At 29.8% G+C, this 23,400-nt stretch overlaps 3 protein-coding genes across 6 annotated transcripts; all 3 read left to right on the forward strand.

Moving 5' to 3' along the window:
* The first annotated feature begins 68 nt into the window (after positions 1-68).
* LOC115712303 (uncharacterized) lies at positions 69-4,892 on the forward strand. Its single transcript, XM_030640564.2, has 10 exons — positions 69-495; positions 1,319-1,417; positions 1,514-1,986; positions 2,133-2,334; positions 2,471-2,644; positions 2,977-3,077; positions 3,222-3,290; positions 3,366-3,406; positions 3,479-3,578; positions 4,844-4,892. Exons 1-9 carry the CDS (start codon positions 325-327, stop codon positions 3,562-3,564), a joined length of 1,416 nt encoding a protein of 471 aa, XP_030496424.2. The 5' UTR covers positions 69-324; the 3' UTR covers positions 3,565-3,578; positions 4,844-4,892.
* A 1,137-nt stretch (positions 4,893-6,029) lies between these two features.
* Positions 6,030-8,005, forward strand: LOC115715220 (acid phosphatase 1). The gene is made up of 3 exons (XM_030644062.2): positions 6,030-6,718; positions 7,366-7,575; positions 7,656-8,005. Exons 1-3 carry the CDS (start codon positions 6,324-6,326, stop codon positions 7,831-7,833), a joined length of 783 nt encoding a protein of 260 aa, XP_030499922.2. The 5' UTR covers positions 6,030-6,323; the 3' UTR covers positions 7,834-8,005.
* Positions 8,006-14,610: 6,605 nt separating this feature from the next.
* LOC115714052 (protein PHOSPHATE STARVATION RESPONSE 1) lies at positions 14,611-19,932 on the forward strand. 4 transcript variants are annotated; one of them, XM_030642579.2, is made up of 9 exons: positions 14,611-14,894; positions 16,199-16,260; positions 16,363-17,038; positions 17,181-17,421; positions 17,516-17,592; positions 17,691-17,730; positions 18,143-18,200; positions 19,116-19,185; positions 19,278-19,932. In XM_030642579.2, the coding sequence occupies exons 3-9, from the start codon at positions 16,370-16,372 to the stop codon at positions 19,644-19,646; spliced, it is 1,524 nt and encodes a 507-aa protein (XP_030498439.2). In that variant the 5' UTR covers positions 14,611-14,894; positions 16,199-16,260; positions 16,363-16,369; the 3' UTR covers positions 19,647-19,932. The 4 variants fall into 4 exon arrangements, with proteins under 4 accessions (XP_030498439.2, XP_030498437.2, XP_030498438.2 ...); XM_030642577.2 differs by having other exon boundaries at positions 14,614-14,894; positions 16,199-16,278; XM_030642578.2 differs by having other exon boundaries at positions 14,644-14,894; positions 16,367-17,038.
* Positions 19,933-23,400: the final 3,468 nt, after the last annotated feature.

Consider the following 23,400-nt stretch of genomic DNA (forward strand, 5'->3'; position numbering starts at 1 on the left):
AAAAATTATTAACCATTTGTAGATGCTAGTAGAATAACATAGCAATTTATGTAAAATGAAAATGACAAAATAGGGATTTTAAAAGTTATTTTTTTGCACTTTATGTACGACATGTCGTATAAAGGATATCGTCGTTTATAAAAAATATACGACATGTCGTATAAAAGTTATCGTCGTTTATCAAAAAATGCTACTAAGATTATTGTACGACATGTCGTATAAAAGCTATCGTCGTTTTCCAAGTGAATGGCGGGAAAATCAGAGACTCCAATACGAGCCGGCGGCGATTTTTCTTCTAAGCGAAAATTTTAGAAGAAGAAGAAGATGGGATCATGGTTCCACCCAGATATTTCATTGGAGGAATTGATGAAACTGATAAAAGGGTTCGTAGATATACTCATTCTCACATCTGGGTATCAATCTTCTGGTCGTATTGCTCACTGGGATCCCATTAACATTAACAAAGCTTTTCAATGGGCTTTCTTCTTTGAAAATGTAAGAACTTTCTATCATTTATTGTTGTTCTTCTTTTAGTTTTGTTGTATTGAATTCTTATACTTTCATATGAATTTTCATTTGGGGTATGCTTCAATTTTATGTATGAATTATAATCCTTAGGAATTAGCTTCCAACAGCTTGACAGTAAGAACTTGTTATGTTGGTTTAGAATCGGTTAAGTTTGTTATAGTTCAAGTTTTAGTCTTTTCTTTTCAGCTTTGTAAGTAAAAATTTAGAGTGAATTAAGAGAGAGTAAGTGAGAGTTGATAGCATTGTAAAGTGAGAGAGAGCTTGGGAAACCTGAAGTCCAAGATCAGTGTTCTTGGTGAAACTCTAGCTGAGCTTTTTTGGGAGGGGTTTTCTGTAAGGCTCTTGGATATGCACTTGACTGGTTCTCAGCATTGTAATCAACATTTTAGAATTTGTTTGGTACCCCGTATTAGATTGAATTTTATAAAAAATATTTTTTTATATATATATATATCATATTTTTGTATAAAACTATATGAAATTTTGATATATATCACAATATAGAAACATATTACTATATAAAAATATCAAATATATACGATATATAATATATTGTACCAAAATGGACTCTTATGAACGAAGCAACTTAAGGGAGTAACAGGAAGTAGGTCCTTTGTTTGGCTGAAAACCCGTATAAAAATTCTTGTCTCATTTATTTTTCAGTTTTGCATTTTAGTTTTCTGGTTTTTATTGCTTGTTGTTTGATCCATTAAGTTCTTGTTTGTTTGTTGAGTTTGTGTTGTATACATACAACATGTACTGTGATTGAAACTGACTATGTTAATAATAGGTCTTGAGAACTTTGAGCTGCTTGGACAATCACCAGGAATCTTTGCAGGAACTTGATGCAGCTCTATCTGAATTGACATCTGATGTTTCTTTTCCCCAGGTAATATATATTTTTGTACTTGTGCTTGAAAATTACATTATTAGATTACTTGAAAGTTTATGTAATTGTTTGGTTTTAATATGAAAAAAAAAACAGGGTTTTACACATTTATCATCAGCAACTCTTACTATGGCAAGAGGGTTTTTAGTGGAACATTTCATCCATGCTTTACCATTAAGAGATTCACATCTTAGAGCTTTTTTGATGGCAATTATCGAAATGGATCTTGATGAGCTCTCAGGAGTAGAGCATGATCGCTTAAGTGTGTATCTGAACAATTTGAAGCTGCAAGAGACCTCATTTTCCTCTGTTCAGAATAGGATGTTTTGTAATGAAGATTTAATTTCCTCTCCAAACTTATATTTGGATACTAAGGAAGGAGAATTAAAGGGTAATAGTTTCACTAAATATACAGCTCAGAAGCTACTGAAGAGGTCGTCTGCAGTGTCAAAGATATCCACGATTGAGAGTGGCTTAGAGACCATTTCTAACAGCATTAGATGTTGCAGTTGGAGTGAGTTTGATGATAACTTGTTCAAGGAACTAATGAAGCAGAATGATCCTCCTGTGTAAGTGGGTGTGTGAGCTTGCAATATTAAATCTAATCAAATCCCTCTTTGAATTGTGTGTTTTTCGAAAATTGATGAATGGAATTGTTAGTTTCATTTTGCATGTTTTGACCTGAATTGGTTATCTTCTGCCTATGAGTGTACAGGATTGTGGAGCAGCTGGTTGGTTTTGTGACATGGAACCACTGGAAATCAAAGAATCTTAGTTATTTTCTTGACAAGAGAACTATTCATATGGTCTCGGGTGCCAGCATGATATTTTCGGCTCCAAAGATTCAGTGGGTGCAAGTTCTTGAACGGTTGAAAAATTCAGCAGACAGAAGTGATGATGATTTTCGTGACACGGTTGTAAGTAGTCTTATCCTTAAGTTATACTCTATTCTCTTTTGTTTTACAGGGCTTCACAAAAAATCAGTGAAAAAATCATGTGCTTATAGTGTTATGTGAATTTTAATTATTTCCAACTCCATTGCTGTGGAAACAGGAGCTCTTGTTACTTGGGTGCATCACAGATAGGTGGTCTTATTTCATCAAGCATTTGATGTCAGTTTCTTACTATCCCATTACAACTTCAGAGCAATTTCAAGAAGTATGCAAGTTACTTCCAACTGGGAAATTTCAAACACTAGACTCTAAACAAGAAACAGTGAATTCAAAGGTTAGTTTTCACCATTTTACTTTTCCACTTAGAAAATCTTGAAGGTATTCATCCATCAGTACTTTTGTTAATTATGGTGTTTTCCTACCAAACTCAAATACTAAGAAGAAACTTTGCTTAGACTATGGTTACATAATTGAAGTTGAAACCGTAACTCATAACCTCGATCTCATTAATCCACTTACAATGACATTAATTTGCTAGTGAAAGCTGAAGCTGAGTGCTGTTTCATGGTAGTCAACACTGCTGCTCATATGTTATATTGATTAAAGTTTAATATTTTGCTAAGAATTTGTTGTTGGGTTAAGCTCATACTAAATTTTTGTAACTAGGAAAGCGATATTCTCGAGTATTTGATGAACATATTGAGTGGTCAACTGCATCCACTGTGGAATGTATCCCCTGTCCTTGCAGCAGCCGCAATTCCCTCCTGGTATTTCTACTAATGGCCTTTAATGGCATAGCTATGATCTTCCATTTAAGACATTAACCTCAAAAGTTTGAATCGATAATCTTCGTTTCTTCCATCCAAAATAAGATCTTAAACAAGTGTTTAATGTTTTTGTGGAAACTGCAGGTCACTCCTGTTTAGATTTTATATAAATGAACTGGAAATTCAATTCAGAGGAGATTTTTCAACAATGAGGTATTTTTTCAAAGTCTTTTGGCTCCATTGTTTTTTTTTTCTAGATATTTGATCCTTGAGAAATTTTAATTGTAGATGCTGCAGTTGTATTGAAGATAAGAAGGAACATAATGATTGTGAGTTTCACATGTATTAAGTGTAAAAAATTGTAGTAACAAATTTGTTACTGAAAATCAACTGATTCCCAGGTGATCTTGCTGAGAAAATTTGGTGCCTCTATATTTTTCATGTTTATGGTGCTCATCAAATGCATGGGGTCCCTAGTAGTGTTTGATGCCAATTGACCAGGTTAGTCTCCAGTATATGTTTATGCTTATTACATGCATATGTCCACATACGAATGTTTTGTAAAAATAATTTTTATGAAAAAGTTTATTAGTAAAATAACTTTTTAAATAATCATGTTTCCTGCCGACTCAAAATTACACTGTTCAATCATAAAAGGGATATTTGCCAAACTAACAATAGTCGCATAGTGTAAATTCAATTTAGTTATTTTGCTAATTTAACATTTCGATATTTTTAGTTTGACAAATTTCCCTTTTAGAGTGTTTTGTAAATAATCATTCTAAATTTATGGTCAGAAAAAGACCATGATGGTCTTTTATTGGTTACATAGTGTAAATTTTGATGGCTTCGTATACCAAACATGGTTATTTTGCTAATAAAATTTTTCATAATGACTTATTACAAAACACTCATCATAATACGACCATAAATTTACACTGTGCAGTTGTAAATTTAATGTCGTTATTTTGCAAATCTTACAATTTCAAGTTGTTAGTTTGGTTAATTTTCCTCCACACACTTTTTTCACTTAACCTTTGTATTTGTCATGATTGGTTCTATGTATTTTTGCATAAAACTTTCTGCTTGTTAGGTACAATAGTTAATCATTTTAGTTATGGTGTAGGTTAGGGGCACCTGCTTTTTCTTCTTAAAAAAGCTTTAGTTTTTTTGTTATCTTCCATTCGTGGCAAGAATCAGATGATCTGCCCTGCCCCCATGAAATCTGTGAGCATAAATCTTTATATCCATTTCTCAATCTAAAAAGCCAGGTCAAACTTGTTCTCTTATGACATGGATTGGGCAACTTTTGACATAAGAGTAGGCCTTGATCTCATCATTCTTTACTAACATTTCCTGGAAAGTTCACCTCCATTTTTCTTGTTTAAGAAACCCAACAACAACATCTTCTTTAAGAAGGTATTGGATTTGAGAAAAAAAGTGTCTTGTCATCAAGGATTTGATAACACCTCATTATGAGGCCAAAGGGCCAAACATTCAAAATCTTGTCTTTTAAGCTGGGGCCTATATGTGACTCTACCAAATATTTAGTGGGGAATATATGACTAAGGAAAAAGCATTTCTTTGTAGATAATGTCCTTTACTCATTTTTTTTTTCTCAAGATCCCCACAAATGAGAAAGTGACATCTAAAATTATATGAGGCTCCCTCAAGTGGGATGGAGCTAATCCACACATCTACTTATACACTTAAAGATTTCATTAATTTTCCCACTTCTGATATCAGTCCTCTCTAAAAAAACACAGCTCAAAATGAAAGTTTCAAACTTTGGGAAGATAAGTAGTACCAACTCTAGTTCTGCAGTAACTCTAGTTGGTCATCAAAGAAGACCATCTTATGGCTGCTCTTGCTACAATGCACCATATCTACTGAGGCAACTGATTTGGAGGTTAAAGTCACACTGGAGACGAACTTTAGGATCCCGAAGAAGCGGTGTTCGGTACAGCTATGATATTCGGAGCTATTCTCTTAACTTTGATGATGGTTTTCTATGATGAGTTTTGCCCCCCCATTTTCTTCTTTTCTAATGTGAAGTTCTTGAAATAAGAAACAGATCATTATTTTGTTATAATATTTGTTTCACATAACCCATTTTGAGGGGTATAAATATGGTACTCTTGTAAATATTATATTTGTGAATGAATCACATATGTCATGAAACAATATTTTCAGTCCAAAAATGTAATATTTCATCATTGGTAACTATGACAATGCAAAAGCAAGAATGTTTTTGATCAAATAAAAAGCAGATTTCTTGAGAATCTTAGTAAAAAGAAAAAAAGTTAAAAAGGAAAAGGGGTAAAAAGATTTGAACTTGTTTTATCTCATCTGCTATTTTGGTTTTAGGTTCCTTAAATCATGGTATGAATGAATGAACTGTAAAGCAAAGAATACTTTTTTACTTGTTTTTCTTCTTCTTCTTCTTCACATTTTATTGTCAAAAGATTAATGAATGACCCACAATTGGCCAGTTGGGCATCTTTGTTTGGGTCTCTCTTTATGGGATTCTCAACCAATATTATTGGCATATTCCATTTGTTTTCCAAGCAAAGACCAAAATAGTCATCATATAGTAGTAGTGTACTAGTGGGGCTCATATTAATAATATCATTTAACACATGACATTCTTAGGTAAAGTAAAGAGAGGAGGGTGTCAATCAATTTAAGCTTAAAAGTGTCTCTATTAACCTAAAACCTAACACATTTGTCAAATAAAAACTCATTTCATGCATATGAACACATATTATTGAGTCACAGAAGAAAAAGAAAAGTAACATACTACAAGTTTGAAAATTAAAAATTGTTTACAACTTCAAAGGGGACAATCTTCATAGGTGTAAAACACGATAAATACACGAGTAAATACTAATGGTATGTATAGCATAAAATAAGTACTAAAATACTACACGAATTACATCTGATCGAAACAAGACTTGTAGTGTCATATTACTGAGTGTAATATTTTAGTAGATATTTTGTGTGCACATATCATTACTCTAAATATATTGTAAAAATTTGCCATTGTAATAAATGTATTCTGTAGTTCATTTGTGTTACCTACATTATGTACTACCCACTAACTTTATTGATTATTACCATGTGAAATTCAAGACCCCACATATAATCATACACCCCATACTCATACTCTATTATTCCCTTTAACCACTCTTATCAAACCCATCAAATCTCTATTCATTTCCACCTCCATTCTCATAGCTCTAAACCATGGAAAAACTCATACTTTTCTCACTCATAATCTCAAACATCTTCATAGGCTTAACACTTGCATCATCAAATCATTGGAGCATTTTGAGCCCAAAATTCAAAAATGGACTCATTAATGACAGCTTAAAAAGGTATTGTGAGAGTTGGAGGATCAATGTTGAGGTGAAAAACATTATGGGATTTGAAGTTGTTCCACAAGAATGTGTAGAATACATTCAACAATACATGACATCTTCTCAATACAAGGCTGATTCTGAAATGGCCTTAGAAGAGGTCAAACTTTACCTAAGTGGCTCTTGTACTACTTTGGAAAATGATGGTAAAGATGCTTGGATTTTTGATGTTGATGATACTATGATTTCCACTATTCCTTACTATAAAAGGCATGGTTTTGGGTAAGTCAATATTCAAATTATGCTTGTTCTTTTCAACCCTTTTTTGTTGTTTAGATCAAATTAGATTGTTCATTCTTATTAGACTATATTAGTAGTCTTTTGTGTTTGGATATAATGGTTCATAACTTTGAGATCTACACTTACACTACTTTGTGTTTGGATTTTGGTTCATTAGAAAAATAGAGATCTTATGCACTTTGTTTGATAATGCAGTGCTTAAGATTTTTTGTTTTTGGGGATATTTCCATAAATACCAAAAAACACAAAAAGTTTACAAAAATACAGATCTACAATTTTTTTAATACTTTTATAAATATAGGTAAAAAAACTTAGATATTTTTTTTTTCTTTTTTTGGCAATATTTAAACTTTGTAAACAGTAGCAATTAAGTTTCTATTGTTTATTTTTACACAAATTTTTCAGTTTTAATAATTTTTTTTTTCTTTTTTGATGCTGAAAATATTTAGAAAATGTTAAATTATGCACAAAACTTAAAATTTTGTTACAATAATGAACTAAAGAACTTAATTGTTACTGTTTTTTAAAACTCAAGGGTATTATGCAAGAGATCTTTATGAGAAGTATATATTTTATGCTTTTATCCCAATTAAGTAACAAGTTACTCTTTTTATTTTTTTGGAACTAAGAGGGGAGAAACGTAATACAACCTCTTTGGAAACATGGATGAAAAAGAGAAAAGCACCAGCTCTTAAACACACACTCAACATTTTTCATGACATCAAAGATAAAGGGCTTAAGATCTTTTTGATCTCCTCAAGAAGCGAAAGTCTTCGATCTCACACCGTTGATAATCTCGTCAGTGTTGGATACCACGGATGGACTAAACTCTCGTTAAGGTACATATACAAACTCTTACATACTTACCCAAAAGGGTTTCTGCGTAAAATTTATGTGTTCGAAATTTATGTCATTTTAGGGGTTTGGAAGATGAACAACTTGATGTGAAAGAGTACAAATCGAAGACTAGACAACGATTGGTTGATGAAGGGTATCGCATATGGGGCATCGTTGGTGATCAGTGGAGTAGCCTCGAAGGTTATCCAAGTGCAAAAAGAACCTTCAAACTCCCCAACTCCATTTATTATTTGTCTTAAAAGCTTTAACAACTCTCTTGTTTGTGTTACTATCACAAGATTGTTGCCCCCCACTTTTGTCTTGTGAAAAGAAAATTTGCCTTTTGGCTTTGGTTTTGGTTGTGTTCTCTAAATGAAATCCACTCTAATATGTTGTCACTTTCTTAAGAAATACCATATGATTATGCACCAACTCAAAGGAATCTTATTAGAAATAAAGTCCTACACATATGGAAAGCACTAATTGGTTTTGAGTTTTGATACTATTCCTAAAAAAATGTCTTTCCTTTTTTTTTATAAAGTTGCTACTTCATTAAATTTAGCATTCAGAATACAAGATATCTAACATTACAATTGGTGCATTACAAGCAAGAATGCTACGATCAGAGTTAGAATGAGAAAACCTAGCAACAACATAGACTAATCAATTTGATGATCATCTGACAAAACATAATTTAACATTAGGTAAAAACAATACAAAAGATTGCCAGTCCTGGATGATAAGGCCAAAAGTAGAGCATATAACATGAGTACTTCGGATTGTTTGAACAACGGGTAAGCTATCAAACTCAACCTCAACCTTTGCTTTTAACCCAACTAATAGCCTATTTAATCTCTATTGCCCTAAAACCTTCAACCGCATAGGACCATCATGACAATCAGTTTTGGCTTCAATGAGAGTTTTAGAATGAGATCGAGCAACCATACCAAATCCAAACATATTTTCTCTATCAAACAGAGCAACATCCACATTAATCTTTAGACTCGATTTACTAAAAAGCTCAACTCCATCATCAGTATTGTCAAAGCAAAAAGATGACAAAGAAGTTTTATCTTTCTCTTTCAAATTGTAATATGGTTGCATTAGATTCTATGACATGTTTCAGATGACGTCTACATACAAATTTCTCGACTACATGTAGTGTAAAAAAATATTTTCACAAATTTTCTAAGTCAATCTTGTAGAATTATTTACCAAATATCATGTTTAGTTTATGTTGTGTCCTAAGTCGATTCTAAGATTGAGTGAACCTTAAGAAAAAAGAAAAATTATTAGACCATTTTATTAAACAAAATATGTGATATTTTCAAAAATTATTAAAAATATATATATGTAAAATGATTTTTTTTTTTCTGAACTGGATGGACTCTAAACATAGGCCTAACCCTAATTTATCTTAGTTCAGGCCCAAACCAGTATCCTTATAACATTTTTTGTTATGTCTATGCTTTCAATCTAAAATTTGGTAGGGTGTGCTATAGTATGTGAAATACAATCACTTTATATAGAAAAATAAGCATAAAAAAAGGTTACTCACACTTAAATATCCTTATGCACCACTGAACTTAATACAATAATGTGAGAAAGTGGATAAAGAACATTATAACTAAATTCCTTTGGAGATCATATTCATATTCACATTCACAATTATCTCAAAAAAGAATCAAATGAAATTCAAGTACAAGTTAGATGAAAAAGGTGATATTTCTTAATCTTATAATTGGATAAAAAAAATAGAAAAAAAATTATAAGAATATGCATCTTGTTAGATTTGATTTGAATGTACTTTGATCGAAATTTTAATATATACTATAAAACATTATTTGATGTAATTAAAAGCCATCAACCAAATTATCAATTTAAAAACATAACAAAATCTCCTTAATATATTTAATTAATGGGGCTTATAATTAAAACTAAGATTGATTTAATGATTATTAATCAAGAAGAAGAGCTAGCCTTGTTCTCAAACTTAAATCTAAGAACAAACTCAAAGCAAATGAAAATGACATTTCAAGAAGAAAAAATTATTCCCATTATGATTTTTTTTTTTTTTTGAATAATGTGAATATCTTTAAATAGAGATAAAAATTTCGATGCCTTTTCATAAAAAAACTAAAAAATAAAAATAGTAGTAGTAATTAAAGAAATTCCTTTGCTTCCACTAAAAGATATGAGATGATGATAAAGTAAAATATATATTTTACTAACTTTTTATTTTTATAAATAAATGGGGACATCTATTCTACAATATTAGGAGTGTTTTAGAAATAGAGAAATTGTTCCATTTCATAAGGAAGAAAAAGACATGGAGAGATTATTAATTTTTTATTTTTTATTTATATTCGAGTTGCGGTAGATATTTTATTTGTTTTCAAAAATTATGAATACTTTATAATGTAAAAAAATAAAATTTAAAATAATCAGTTGTACATATAAAAGAATAAAAAATATCCACATACACAAATGAATGTATGGATTCTGTTTTTGATATTCTAATTTCATTATAAATTTTTTTACTTTTAGTCACAATAAAATTTATGACTAAAAGTAAAAAAAATTGTGAATAATTATAAATCATCATTCTTATGTTGTAATTAAAAAATTCGTGACTATATGTATTAGTCACAACAATCATAATTTATTGTGATTAAAACTAAATTAGTTACAACTTGTATTAAAATACAATATTTTAGTCACAAGTAATTTTTTGTTGGGTGTAACAAGTTGTTACTATAAGTAGCTTTAATTAATAGTATTTTTTTCTTAAAAAAAACGGATAAAAAATATATAATAATTACCATGTATACCGCCTTATAAAATTTCAAGTTTAATTTCTCCAATTACAAAAGTTATAGACAAAAGTGATGTTTCTCTTAACAAATGAATAAAAAAAAACAATTTGGCCTCTAAATTCACCAATTATTTTATAATTCATACATTATATATACATAATTATTTAATCTGGCAAAATCAGATAAGATCTTTTGAAATATAAAAGTTGTAATTGTTTTTTTTTTCTTTCTAAAATAACTTTTTAAAAAATCACTTTTTTTCATTTTGCATATTCTCAAGTTGACTATTTTTTAAGAGCATTCAAGGTGTCAAATATTAATGACCAAACTATATCTTGCCCAATAAGAAGATAAATATTATAATGCAATACTTAAAAAATATGATAATTTAGCATATATATATATATATTAAAAATTATGTTATATAATTTTTTTAATGTCAAATATAACCTAAAATATAACATACTAATAATAATATTATACTTTTAATTAATTCTAACTAAATTTAACAAATTATATATTATACCTTATTTTATTTATTTAAACTTAATTTCAATAAAATTTATTAAATATTATAGATGTTAATTTATAGTTTTATTCTAAACAGCATTGCATGTAACGTGTACTATAGCATAATAATGCTAATCATATATTAGTTAATTTAAACATGTATTTGATTTGAAAAGATGTCCACTACATCATAACTCATATAAACTCATATCTATTACCAAACTAAAAATAATGTATTATTATGTCAAAAAAAAAAATAATGTATAATTGACCTAAAAAAATGTATTATTATTATTATTATTATTATTATTATTATTATTATTATTATTATTATTATTATTATTCACACTCAAACTAAAATTTTGGACCCCTCAATAAATAAATGAAAAAATTACACTGTATAACTACTTTTTATTTCTTATCTTAATTTTATTTATTTTTTATTTTTTAAGTTATACCTAGTTTTATAGGTCATATATCCTTATTATGTGTGTTAGGGATTCTAATTTTAATAAGCTATGTGATGTTATATTCGGTACTCTGATTATAAAAATAATATTTATTAATTAAAATTATTTTACAATTATATTTAATTAATGTGTAATAAAAATGGTATTTCTCAACTTATCTTTAAATAAATCACTTTAAATTTGTGATAAAAAAATCATAAATAGATATCTCCACATCACAAACAAAAATTCAAGTTATATTGCTGAAAAAACAATTTGAAGTAAATTAATATGAATCACTAACATAATTTCCAAAATGAAAACTACACAATTGAAAAGATTAAAAAAGAAAGAAAAGAAGAAGAGAGCTCAATGCCAGTTGGAGCACAACTTTATTTCTTTGCATTTTCAGGTTTAAATGGTTTAAATTTAGGTTTATTTCTTTGTTAAAAAAATAGTTTAGTTCATTTCCTTTTATGTTTAAATTTAGTATTAATTTAGATTCTTAGTTTTTTTTTTTATTATTTTAAATACATAATTTTTAATTTTTATGGACCTAGTGTCCACTTGTGTCTTGGCTCCACCAACTATATGTATTAAAAATAATGATATATATTTTAATTATTTTTATTAATATATTATACAAGTGTCCTTTGCTTATTATTATATATAAAAGAAATATAATTAATTCTTCCCTAATTTGAATTACAAGTAATTTATCTAAAAATACCATCAAAACTAAAGGCTATTATTTTTCTTTTTTTCAAAGAAAATTATAATTTTCTCTTCTAGGTTTTAACAAAATTTAGTAATTTTACAGCTAATATTTTAAATATGTATACTATTTTGAGCACAAAAATTTCTTAAATAGCTTCAATTTCTTAATTTTTTGAATATTTGGTAAATATGTTCTCCTCCAACAAAGCTTTTGTAAAATTACTTAAATAGAAAAAGTCAGAGATATTATGAATTTTAAAATGGTATATGTATTTATAATTTTATATTTATTATTTTATTTAATAAAACTTTTTCTAAAAAGAAAAACCAAGAATCTTTGATGTTGTCAAGTGTTTGACACGAACTCAATAATACTCATAATATATAAAATAGGATTCTTGAGTTTCACTTAGTTTTGCAATTCAGTCCTTGAAAATTATTTTTTTACAATTTAGTCTTTTATTTTTCATAAAAATATTTAAAATTAAAGGGGTATAATATTTGGAAAAAATTCCAAAATCATCATTCATTAAAAAATACATATAATCTTCTTAGTAATAACTAAAAGTTTAATTGCTACCCTTTATTATTATTTATTTTTTTTTAAACAAAATAAACAAATAAGAGATCTGCAAGCTTTCATGTTGAGATTCATAAAAATGAATTAACTTCCTTCGTTCTCGCTCCAAGTCAATCTATGAGTTTAGTGCTCGTCCTTGTAATTTTCAACTGAGATTGTCATGGTGCTAAGTAAATATTTCAGTTTTTCTTTGTTTCTTATATTGGTTATGTTCTTCATTTCTATTTTTTTTTGAACAACTTATTTAGTAAAAGTTAATTTAGATATTAATTTTTTTTGGCTAAATTTTTAGCTATTAAATTTACCATTGACTTGGAGATATTTCCTCGTTGTAGTATTTATTTCTCTACACAAAAATAAAAGAATTTGATTGCCAAGATTTTAGGAGCTGAATTACAAAACAACAAAAACTCAAAGGGTATATATGCTAAAAAAGTAAAGGGTAAATCTACATTGCACCTCTTAAAGGGATATTTGGGTAGACTTCCTATTTATTTCGGTATCTAAAGAACTTTTAATTTATTTTTTATGATCGCCAATGTTGTAATTAATTAGGACGGCCTGAAAATTTTAAAAAATTCTAAATAGTTTACAATACAGAAAATAAGATTTATATATTTTGTTGCAAACGTAATTATTTTTCTTATATGCGTGGTAAGTTCTTATTTAAACCTTATTTTTAGTACTATAATATTTTAAATTTTCTAAAAATTTACAAATAATCTTAAATAACTATAATGTATATAGAACTCTCTTAAATATCGATAAAAAATTTACCAGGAGTTCTACTACAACAATTTCCAAAGAGCATTGCTATTGGGCACCAGTGGTGCTTAGCACCCTTAAAACGTGTCGCCTTACGATTTGCTAGTGATACTCTCTAAAAGCTATTATATTAAACTATATGGAACCTGATACTAAATTAGACCAATAACAATATTAACACGTAGGAGGGTACTTGACACTACTGGTGCCTTTTAACATTTCTCATTTCCAAAGTAAAAGGTGAATAAAGTAGTCCAACTCTAACTTTCTCATTATATGACACGTGTCGTTCCAAACTCAGAAAGACCATGTTTAGTGTGTGAAGAGTAAGAGAGAGGATTAATCCCAAAGCGAACAAGATTGGGCTCTTGGCTAACTCAAAGAGCAACTTTACTTATTTATTTTTCTTAAAAAAAACATAATAAGGGTAAAATAGGGAAAAGTGAAGAGACCGAACCCCACGTGCGGCACCACTAGATACTTCACCGTACACCAATCACAAACTTTCATAAAGTGGACCCCACAAACGCCACAACCACTATTCCCTTCCACTTTATTAACACGCGCTACTCAAGCGCGTGGAATGTAAAAATACTATTATTTTTATGAATCACATATCTTTTGGAAAGAGAAATGAACACCAATGCCCAACATCTTCTATACCCATCTTTTTTTTTTTTTATATAAAATTTATTACTTAATTATATTAATAATAATTCGACAATAAAGAGAATATTAGATAATAATGATATTTTTTAATATTTTTATAGTACTTAACACGAAGTATAATTTAATATTAAGTCATACTTATTTTAATTTAATAAAAATTAACAAACTACTAACCAATTATATGACGTCATCTCATAATAGTGTTAAACATTTTAGTACCCCGTAACAATATTATTTTAGAAAATTATGGTCGTTTTGGCAGACACCTAACTGTTTGTTGCGTACGCTATAATTAATTAAAATTATTTGTAATTTTTAAAAAATTCTTAATAGTTTCTAATGTTAAAAATTAAATTTAAACGCATATAAAAAAAATAACAAGTACAATAAAATATATAAATTTTATTTTTATTATTGTAAATTACTTAATTTTTTTTTTAAAAATTTAATCATAAATAATTATAATGTAAATGAACATAAAAATAAAATTTTCACTAAAAAAACTCATTTATATGTCAAAAAATTACCTTATACTTTATTTATTTATTTTTTTTCTCTTAAGCCCCTAAACAAAAAAACCAAAACCAAAATGCACTCGTCACCGTTCACTTCCTTCGTCTCTTTTATTTTTATTTTGCCGGTGAGATAATTTAAATCACCTGCCTGGTCACCCTAGCTTTGTCTCCATTTCATATCGCTCTTCTCTTCTCTTCTTCTTCTATAGACCAATTTTTTGGTTTGTTTTTGTTCTGGTTTGGGATTCGATTCTTTTTCGGGTTTTTGGATTCAATTTTTTCGTTGCTGCTTCTGTTCAGGTATGAAAATTTGGCCTTGCCCATGTAAAAAGTTTCTCCATTTTCGGAGTTTTCTGGTTTGAATTTAAGCTTATATTGCTACCGAGTTTATGGGAATGCTTACTTCGACTCATAATCATATTCATCATCAATTTTTTTTTTCTTTTTGAATTGGGTCGTAGTTGAGTTTGAGTTTCGTGCTTTTCGTTGGAATTTTTGGGATTCTTTTTTTTTTTTGGGTAATTTGTTTTTCTCATTCCTGCTCTGTAATTTTCATGCACATGGGTATGATTATATGGGTGTATTGAACGATGGGTATGTGGAAATTTCTATGTGGGCTTCTCTCTCTTTTTTTTTTTTTTTGGTTTGGATCAATTGAGGTGGTGGTATTATGCTTATTTGGGTGTAAGCTTTTGTGTTTTTAGGGGTTGAAGTAGGGATTTGGAGGTAGAATATGGTAGAAAGTCTGTAACTTTGTTTAATAACATAGCTGAAAATATAGATAATTGGTGAAAGTTTTATGAACTTCAATTGGATCATGTAGATTGGTTGGAACTTTACTTCTAGATCACTTGGGTTGTTCATGTTAGTGAAAATGGATTTCAAAGGTTGTTACTTGATGCCATTCAGGTAGGTTGTCTTTATGGGATTTTGAGACAAGTATTGTTCATTCTAATTATAGTGATTATAAAAAAAAAAAAAAACAGTTTACTGTTTCATAAGTTTTCTAATGGGAGATTTCTTGCATTCATCATCTAAGCTTGAGTCTGGACCAGTCTCAGAAAAGTTCTAAAGCTTGAGCTCGTTATGAAGTACCTGACAATGAAAGGCAATTAAACATTGATAAGGGCTACACTTTTTTTTGATAAGGGCTACACTTGAATACCCCTGTTTGATCCTGTTATAGATCCCATGCCCATTTACCAGCTTAATAGGGTTTTCGAGTAGAATAAGTAGGTTTTTTTTCGTTTGAAACTCTCCTCGAACCATTTCTGATGATTGAGCCTTTCCTGAGTTAGTGAGAAAACTCTGTTTTAAGCCTTTCTTCAAAGTTCTAGCATGCCCTTATTTGACCGGGCATTTTTGCGAGTTGATTCTACACCCATTCAGGGTATTTTCTACCACATCTCATACCCTAGTACCGGGTCTAGAAAAAAACCACTTTACTGTTTCATAAGTTTTCTAATGGGTGCTTTAGTTAATATACAAGAAACCAATTTTGTGGGCTAGTGTTTTTTATTGTGATGTTGAATGACTTATTGCACTAGTCTTTCTAGTTTTTTGTTTGGTTAATTGTGTGGTATTTTCTCTCTCTTTGTTCTCAGATTTGATAATTGATGAGTCTTCTTGTGCTTTGGTTATCTGCAACAAGCAAAGGATTTTCTTAGTAAGTTTTCTTAAGTTGGTGAGCATCAACATCTACAACAATAGGTTAATTTACATAATCACATAATAATTGGTTGATTAACATATGATCTTGTGTTATTAGAAAGACAATGGAGGCGCGTCCTACTTTATCCATTTCAAGGTCTGGTGCAAAGCAGCTCACTAATATAGGGGTAACTGGAGCGCTGTCGTCGCCTTTGCCTGTGCTTCCAACCCATTTCGAAGAGTCATATCCCAAGTTACCTGACTCTCAACAAATCTCAATGGGAAGAGAACTTATGACAACAAGTCCTCTTACTCATGGAGGTGTTCGTGTATCCTCTAACAGCGGAGTAATGGGTCACATATTCTCAACTTCTTCAGGATTGTCATCCGATCTTCACTATTCATCAGTGTCACTTTCACCTCGAAAGATTCAGTCTAGAAATACCCCCTTTATGTCTCAATCCTCAACTAATGGGGTATCTTTCCCGGTGTCGCAATCCTCTCATTCAGCCCTGCCTCAGTCTACTATGTCAAGTCCTTATGGCAAAGAAACCAGTGCTTCATGGTGTACAGATTCTGTTTCGGATTTTCTTGATTTCTCTGTAAATACCCCTGTCGAGAATACTCAAGTAGAAAGCAGTAGCTGTAGTGGTATCATTGTATCAGAAGAATTTGGCAAGCGCAATGATTGGCAGGACTGGGCTGATCAGCTTATTACTGATGATGCTGCTGCTTTAACTTCGAATTGGGATGAACTCCTTGCTGATACCAATGTAACCGATATTGACCCAAAGGTTGGATCTTTTATATGTGGGTGCTTAACATGCTTTCTTAAAGTTCTTAAAAAATCAAGAAAAATATGCATTTGCAAAGTAAAGTGGGAATTTGTGGTATTATTATCAACATATATTTTGGTTTCTACTTTTGTTGCTTCAGATGGCATATCAAGTATCGACACCATCTTCGAATATTCAGGCTCAGCAGTCCCAAGTTCATCAGCAGCTTCCCGCTCCATCTGGAGAAATTCAGGCAGTTGCTACTCCATCTGGAGAGATTCAGACAGTTTCTACTCCATTTAGTTCGGCTAATAATGCTGCAGCCAAGCCTCGTATGCGATGGACACCAGAACTTCATGAGGCTTTCGTGGAGGCTGTCAACCAACTCGGTGGCAGTGAACGTATGCAACCCTTCTGACTTGTTTATTTTTATTTTTTTTGAAAAAATCGTGAAGCTTTTGCTTTTATATTAATTTACTTCCTTTTAAATTTCAGGAGCAACACCTAAGGGTGTCTTAAAGCTCATGAAAGTTGAAGGTTTGACTATCTATCATGTCAAAAGCCACTTGCAGGTATATATTCTTCATTGTTGGGTTGTGTTGTATTAATGCAGATTTTGTGTAATAATTTTAATTTGGTCTCATGGGAATTCTTGTTTTTCGAAATACAGAAGTATAGGACAGCTCGATATAGACCTGAATCATCAGAAGGTATATTACTATTATCTCTCTCTCTCTGGAATATAAAAGTATGTCAAGTAATTTTAGTCTATGCTTTATATGTATAATTTGCCAGCAATTTCTGGTATGGACTTTTTATGTTTTGGCTGCTTAGAATTAATACCCTAATTTGTTTCAGTTTCTTGTGCTTTGATGCAGTAGTTGGTCCAAGAACTGTTTTTATAATATTTTCTTTTTCAGATATATTTATCGTTTTTTTTACATTATATGTAAAGCTGAATTCATGCTAATGTTTTCCATTTGTTCATTTCTTGTGCATTATGCAATTGCATGTACATCATTTTCCCTTCATATGTTTTAGCTCTAGTTTTGTTTATTTATTTTAATCTCCATTACCAAGTTGCGTTTACATGATGTACTTTGTTGTGATTTCTGTTTTCAGGGACATCAGAGAAGAAATTGACTCCCATTGAAGATATTTCATCTCTTGATTTGAAAACGTGAGTCGGTGCTTGATAATTTTTGGAATTACTTTGTTTCATTCTTTATATGTTTTTGCGGGTTATACAGTTTGCGTTATTAATGCTGCACACATCTCTTGTATGTCTAGTGGTACAACTTATGTATTTCCGAATTAGCAGTTTCATACATTAGTCCCTATAGTTAGAACTTACCATGTTGGGTGTGACCCGTTGGCTTTATACTTTATACGTGGAAAGCATTGGTAGGAACTTTATCATCTGCATGAATGACCATGACGCACTCTCCAGCCATTGCTTCATTAACAAATCTTATGCTGTTAATTTCTAGGAAGCAATTAGTGTTTGTTGGGGTTTTCAATTTGGGTCCCTGTAAGCTAATGATCCTCATGGCTCGGGTTTGCTATTGAATTTCCCTTCACTGCATTCCTTATCGACAATCTTGAGAAGGTTGTCCCTTAAAATAGCAAAGTAGCTTCATCCAAGTTGGTGGGGTCTTAGAGATGTGTTGTAAACTTGATATAGAAGTGTAGGCTGCATTATTTTGTTACTGATGGATGATGTGTGCGAGGCTCTGTGAGGATCCCACATTTATCAAATACGGATTTGGTTAGTAATTTGAGAGTTCTACCCTAGTGGTTGTATCAAGTGGTGGATTAGGCCTAGCCTAGAGTAGGCCACCACAGACTGGGCATGTTGGCTCCAAAGTATGAGATTGGTTCGTAGTATAAAACTACTTGGGCACCATGCTCCCTTAGGTTAGCTTTTTGGAGTGAGTTCTAATCAAGTAATTGTATCAGGCTCTTTTAGAAATTTGTCCATTTAGTTGTGCTTATAAAAGAGTCGAATTGTCAAAAGGTTCCACCTTTAAAATGTTTTCTTGTTGAAGGTTCAATTTGTAATGCTGAATAAATATCGACGTGATTTGCTTAACAGGGGCATTGAGATCACTGAAGCTCTACGGATGCAAATGGAAGTGCAGAAGCGGCTGCATGAACAGCTTGAGGTATGAATCGTTGCCTTCGAAATACATGAATTATTCTATGTAAAGGGTTTGTTCATTCTTTGTGGTACTGAACTGTCTCTAATTCTCTGTAGATACAAAGGAACCTGCAGTTGCGAATAGAAGAGCAAGGGCGGTACCTTCAAATGATGTTCGAGAAACAATGCAAGTCGGGTATGGACAAGTTAAAGGCTTCATCATCTTCTTTGGAGAACCCCTCTCCTGATGCAATTCCAGATTCCTCATTAAAAAGTGAACTTGAAGCATCGGGGAAAGACAACGACAACGACGGGAAAACTGAAACTGATCCAACCAATGCTAAAGCTATCTCGGAAGAAGGTTCCGACGAGCTTGGCAAGCAGCAGAAAGAGACACCTCAAGAAAATAAAGCTTCTGATGATCTTGGGCAAGATGCAAGCGGGGCCGGCTCCCAACCCTCGAAGCGTCCGAGAACAAGTGAATAAGCCATGTCATGTCATGTCATCTCTTCTTCCTCCTCAACTTAGCATTAGCTTGAATCTGACATAATAGATGGAAAGAGATTTTAAGACTTAGAAGAGGTCCTTCTCTCTTGTTCCAGCTAGTGTTATAAATATTATTATTATTATTATTGTCATTAATTATCATGGGCATTGTCACATATTTAGTTTATATAATTAGATGATGATAAATATTGAAGCTGGTAACTGGTTACAAGTTTTGTTCCTACTATTCTTGAATTTCTAATAATTAATTATTAGTATTTAGCTACTCTGAGGATTGAGAGGCCTTTTGAGATTTTTCTCAAGATTTCAGGCTATCCATTTAGTTTTTATGATTTTGACTTGTTATTAGTGTTCATAGCACCAAACCAAGTTTTGAGTCAATAGAAACAGAAAGGATTGGTTTACCAGATTCCATAAGTAATATCCATTGATATGTGGTAACCAATCTTTTTGAGCTTAAACTATTATGCTAAAATGACAACTAAAAGAAGAAACAAGTTAAGCTGTAATTGTCAATCTTAATTAGGAGTATGTGTCAGTGTCAACAGTTGACTCTGTAATCTATATATATATATATCCAAAGAAGCATTAACTTCAGGAGTTGACAAAGTAACAAAGATTTCATGTCATAAATACTGTGACATCCCCCATTCTTGTATAAATTAATGGAAATTTTTAATAATAATAATAACTTATACAAAAAATAGAAATTATATAATTTTTTAAATAATTTTATGGATTTAAAGTTGATTTTTTTTTTAAAAAAATTACTAATCAAACATTTTATTTAAAAATCCCTAGTAAAATAGGAAGAAATATTAGAGCTATGGAATATGGACTTTATTTTTGGGCTTGGGCCTCATATTTTACGGTTTTGGGCTTGAGCTTGTGGAAGGCCTGATCCTGGCTTTATAAATTATAACCCATAAACTTTCATTTGGTATCAAGACAGTGACCCTAAACATAATTTTTATTAGTTAACATAAAAAGATTTTTTTAATCCTTTTTTATTTATATATAAATAAAATTATTCTAACTTAGAAAATAGCTTTTCAATAAGTTGTCAAATGGTAACCATAACTATTTAACTAGAGACTAATAACAGATTAAAGAAGACTAATAACACACTTAACTAACTAATACTTTTGTATCAATTAATATATAATTAGTAATGATACATTTTAGAAGATATTGACTAATGATCCTATCAGTTCAAATAGTGACTAATTAAAGTACATTCAATTATTCAAAAATATGCAATTAACAATAAAATTGAAAATCCAACATACATAAATCTATTATATAGAATTTTATAATAGAGCACTACTAATACTACGGAACATCAAGGTGTCTAACACTACTATGAAGTTACGTCTTATAATTAGTTAGCGATTTTTTTTATAATCTTTAATAAAGTAAAATAAGTAAGATCAGATGTTAAATTACATCAATAGCGATATTACACTTTATAAAAGTGCTAAGAAACATGGTTGCCCTTTAACACTTCTCTTTGTAATAACAACCAAATAACATTTGGGGGCTGAGGGCGGGGAATTTGAGACTTCTTTTTTATGAGGAGAAGTGTAGTACTTCTAGGGAAGGAGAGAGCTCTGTCTCTCTCTTTCTCATGAAACCATAAGCTCGTAAGCTCCATTTTGGCCTCTCTCTTTCTCGTGAAATCCGTAAGCTCGTAAGCTCTATCGCCCCTACCCCACCTTCAGACCTTCAAAGCAAGACCCAATTACCGCTGCCATTTTTTTTTTCTTTAGATAAATTTCGAAGATAACTTGTAATTAGAATTGAGTGTAATTGTTAGGTTTGAAATGTTATAAGCACTTATAAACAAGTATACATGATTAATTTTCATTTTTATTTACAATACTATTTACAAGAGTTTTAATTCTTAAAAAAAGAGTTTTAGAAAGCATTTTGAAAATCACCCGTTATTAGAGTTGAGTTGAGTATAATTGCTAGGTTTGGAGTGTTAAATTGTTTGATAATTACGAAATATTATAAATTTTTAACAATTAATTGTTACATTATTTCTTTTGTATAATTACTATATCTTTTTCACCAAACATGAAAATCATAATTAATATTTAATTAGTACTGATATTCAAACACCTTTTATATATATATATTTTTTTTGAGCAAAACACATTTTGTATTTTAAAATATTAGGAGTAGTGTAATTAATTACTATGTCTCTAGAAATCACATTAATTGTTTATTAATAATGAAACAATTTTTTTCTAAACACACACGTAATAAATTTTAAAGTAATTAGCTTTAGTAATTGTATGATTAGTTGACCTATACATTTGCTTTCTATTCAAAGTTAATAATTTCAAAGAGCTCATAATCATGGGCCAATATATTAATTTATAAAGTAACTTTTGATAGTTTTCCACTAATTAATATTACTATTACGTGGCAGACAAAAATTTAATTATAGTTATAATTATGTTCAAATCACAACAATTAATAATTATCAGCTTTTAGAATTAGATTACATCAAGGGTGGTATAATTAAATTTTGTTTTTAGCAGAAAAGAATTTAATGTCAAAAAAGTTTACTGTTCATAACCTAATCACATCCCATTTGTTTTTCCATGAGTTAATTTCAATAATTATATATATAACAGATTAAGTACATTTTATTTTATTGGCCTATTTGAGTTATTGCATGTTGCATCAAATTAATGAAAAAATAAATTTAAAAAATTGCTAGAAAAATTAAAAATAAAAAAGCACTTATATATTTTCTTTTCTTTCTCAAAGCCATATATATTTTAAAATTATTTCATTATAATTGAAGGTAAATATGAAAATAGAAATTAATTAAGAAAATATACTATAGATAAATGTTTTTTTTTTTTTTTAATTATTATTATACATATGCATGTACCTATTTGCTTTCAACAAGTATAATATTTGCATTTGTTAATAATATGACATTTTTATTTCTATTTTTTTTAGGGGATAACATATTGCAATCTTGGTATAATATAATAAAGCTGAAATGGTTACAACCCTAATATTGCCACCTTTTCATTTATTTTTTTATCATGAAGTGGGGTACGTGCCTTATGCATGTTACCTAAATTAGCATGTTGAAAATGAAAAGTACATACAAAATTAAAATAAATAATTAAGAGAAAGACAAAAAAGAAAGAGATACATAAGAAAATGACAATATATAAAAAGAGATTATTAATTAGGTTAGATTGTTTTGTTTATTTTAACTTACTCTCACCTTTAGATCATATCGTATCAAGGGTCAAGATCAACTATTAACTGAAAACTGAAATAAAAAAGGCAGATTATTTTGTTTCTTGGGGTTATATATATTTATATATATACATATATATATATATATATATATAAAATTTTGACGGTTAAACTCTCCAAACTATTATTTTTTACATTTAACTTTATAAATTTCAATTTTAGTGGTAAAACTTTTCAAACTACTAAACTGTTATTCATTTACCACCATTAACTGTCAACTTCCAAACTAATAAATTTTAAAATAATTTTTTATAATTTTTAAAGGGTAATATTATTTTAGATCCTGTATTTTGTCAAATGATAAAATATACTTGTATTTTCTAAAATAGTACAAATAGAATACTGAATTGATTTTTATTAAAATAAAACTTAATAATAATCCAATTTAAGGATGTTATGACAAAACTGTTATATTTTTTGTATCTATTCGTGTTAAAAATTG

The sequence above is a fragment of the Cannabis sativa genome, chromosome 4 (genome assembly GCF_029168945.1).
Source record: "Cannabis sativa cultivar Pink pepper isolate KNU-18-1 chromosome 4, ASM2916894v1, whole genome shotgun sequence".
NCBI classification, from domain to species: domain Eukaryota; kingdom Viridiplantae; phylum Streptophyta; class Magnoliopsida; order Rosales; family Cannabaceae; genus Cannabis; species Cannabis sativa.